At 36.9% G+C, this 2,286-nt stretch overlaps 1 protein-coding gene across 1 annotated transcript; it reads left to right on the top strand.

The window, feature by feature from the left end:
* Positions 1–640: 640 nt before the first annotated feature.
* Positions 641–1,858, top strand: LOC145733566 (twist-related protein 2-like). The gene has a single exon (XM_081986459.1). It carries the CDS (start codon positions 682–684, stop codon positions 1,360–1,362), a length of 681 nt encoding a protein of 226 aa, XP_081842585.1. The 5' UTR covers positions 641–681; the 3' UTR covers positions 1,363–1,858.
* Positions 1,859–2,286: the final 428 nt, after the last annotated feature.

Below are 2,286 nucleotides of genomic sequence, written 5' to 3'. Positions count from 1 at the left end.
ATTTTGTCCTTGACTGTTCTTTCAAACTGTGTTTGCGGCAGCTCAAACTTTGACACCGCTTTTCTCCTTGACTGTATCAAATTTTGTAGTGTTTTTTCAGGTTATTGGATAGGAAATTTAATGAGGATTCCAAAAATGAGCTTAAAACAGCCATTTTCTCACTACAATTTGATTTTACAGGCAATTTTGTCCCTGACGCTTCTTTCAAACTGTGTTTGCGGCAGCTCAAACTTTGACACCGCTTTTCTCCTTGACTGTATTAAATTTTGTAGTGTTTTTTCAGGTTATTGGATAGGAAACTTAGAAAAAAATGGTAAATTATTAATAACGGTCAAACAATAAAGCCATTAAGCGAATCCAACTCATTGTCAATTAGTTTGACGTTTCTGCGAAAATTGAGAAACATGAAAGTATCAATACATCGACCATTCTGCCGAAGCACATTGTGAGATGACAGTCGACCATTAAAATGAGTAACGGAAATTCCAAACTGATGGGGTGGGAAGACCCAAAAAATTGGTACAGTACAACCATTTGACTGCGACAGAGACAGAAATAGACACTCAAGGAGACTGGGACGATCCAGCATCTGATTGGTCCGATGTATCTTTTCAGTTTTACGGAGAGTATTCAAAGACAGTAACTCATCCAGTGTTAAGGTTGGCTTTTGTACTTGTAATCATGTACGGGAATCGCGAAACGTTGTCTCCATCCTCTTCATCCGATTACGATCAATATTCCTCCAATAAATTAACGGATTTAACGAATTCGGATGAAAAATTCTGTCAGGAAGTGGGCAAAAGTGCTTTTAACGTGTATTCAAGTTCAGTACCCCAGTACGACAACTATGCAAGTGAATATCGGCTGCAAGACTCAAACTACACCAACCAGAGATATGTGCCCTACCAGGGATACATAAAACTCGAACCGGAAGAGGAAAGTCCTTTGTTGAAAACCCGACTGTTCCGAAGAAAACGAAAAAGCCTGGATTCGGACGATGAAAATTCCTTAAACGGAAAATCAAAAAATCGCAGAAAAGCCCCGCAAAGTTACGAAGAAATTCAGAATCAACGGATCATGGCTAATGTAAGGGAAAGGCAAAGAACTCAGAGTCTCAACGAGGCGTTTGCCAGTTTGAGGAAGAGCATTCCCACTTTACCTTCGGACAAACTGTCCAAAATACAAACTCTCAAATTAGCGGCGAGTTATATCGACTTTTTGTATCACGTCCTGTCGACTTCGTCACCGGAAAATCCTGGTGATGGTGATGTTCTGGGGAACGTGTGTTCGTATACCGCCCACGAAAAACTGTCCAGAGCTTTCAGTATGTGGAGGATGGAAGGTGATTTCAATAATCAGTAGTGCGATTGTGATATTTTTAGGGAGTAAGGTTAGTTTTAGTGTTAGTTACCGCAAAATCGCAGGGGATACGAACCAAAGATGACGTAAATTTAAACACACACAACTGGAATACCAGCAAGAGGGGTTTATTCACAAAAATGTATCGGTATAGAGATTAAAGGCAAGAAAAATGTCCTGAAGTGTTTGATGATCAAAAAAATACAGGGTGTTTTCCACAAAAAAAAAAAGAAATTGTAATTTTCGAGATATTTACTATTATTGAATATTTGGAAAGCTGTAGCAGGCAAATAGTTGATGTTACCAAATTTTTAAGTGTTTTTCCAGACTTCTACATAGAAAATTTAATGAGGATTTCAAAAATGTACTTAAAACAGTCATTTTCTCACTATAATTTGATTTTACAGGCGATTTTGTCTCTGACTGTTCTTTCAAACTGTGTTTCTGGCAGCTCAAATTTTGACACCGCTTTTTTCCTTGAGTGTATCAAATTTTGTAGTGTTTTCCTTACTCTTACATAGGAAATTTAATGAAGATTTCAAAAATGTGCTTAAAACAGTAATTTTCTCACTCCAATTAAATTTTACAGGCAATTTTGTCCCTGACTGTTCTTTTAAACTATTTCTGGCAGTTCAAATTTTGACACCGCTTTTCTCCTTCATTGTATCAAATTTTGTAGTGCTTTTTCAGGTTTTTGGATAGGAAATTTAATAAGGATTCCAAAAATGTGCTTAAAACAATCATTTTCTCACTCCAAGTGGGTTTTAGATGCGATTTTGTCTCTGATTGTTCTTTCAAACTGTATTTCTGCCAGTTCAAATTTTTACACCGCTTTTTTTCATGACTACACCGAATTTTAAGGTGTTTTTTCAGGTTTTTGGATAGGAAACTTAATGAGGATTCCAAAAATGCACTTATAACAGCCAT

Source organism: Ips typographus, linkage group LG9 (genome assembly GCF_016097725.1).
Source record: "Ips typographus isolate SLU linkage group LG9, UJ_Ityp_2.0, whole genome shotgun sequence".
Classification (NCBI taxonomy): domain Eukaryota; kingdom Metazoa; phylum Arthropoda; class Insecta; order Coleoptera; family Curculionidae; genus Ips; species Ips typographus.
This window is presented reverse-complemented; position numbering and strand designations above follow the sequence as displayed.

Coding starts and splice junctions, on each gene's coding strand:
- LOC145733566 (XM_081986459.1), top strand. CDS start 682: ATGTACGGGAATCGCGAAACGTTGTCTCCATCCTCTTCATCCGATTAC.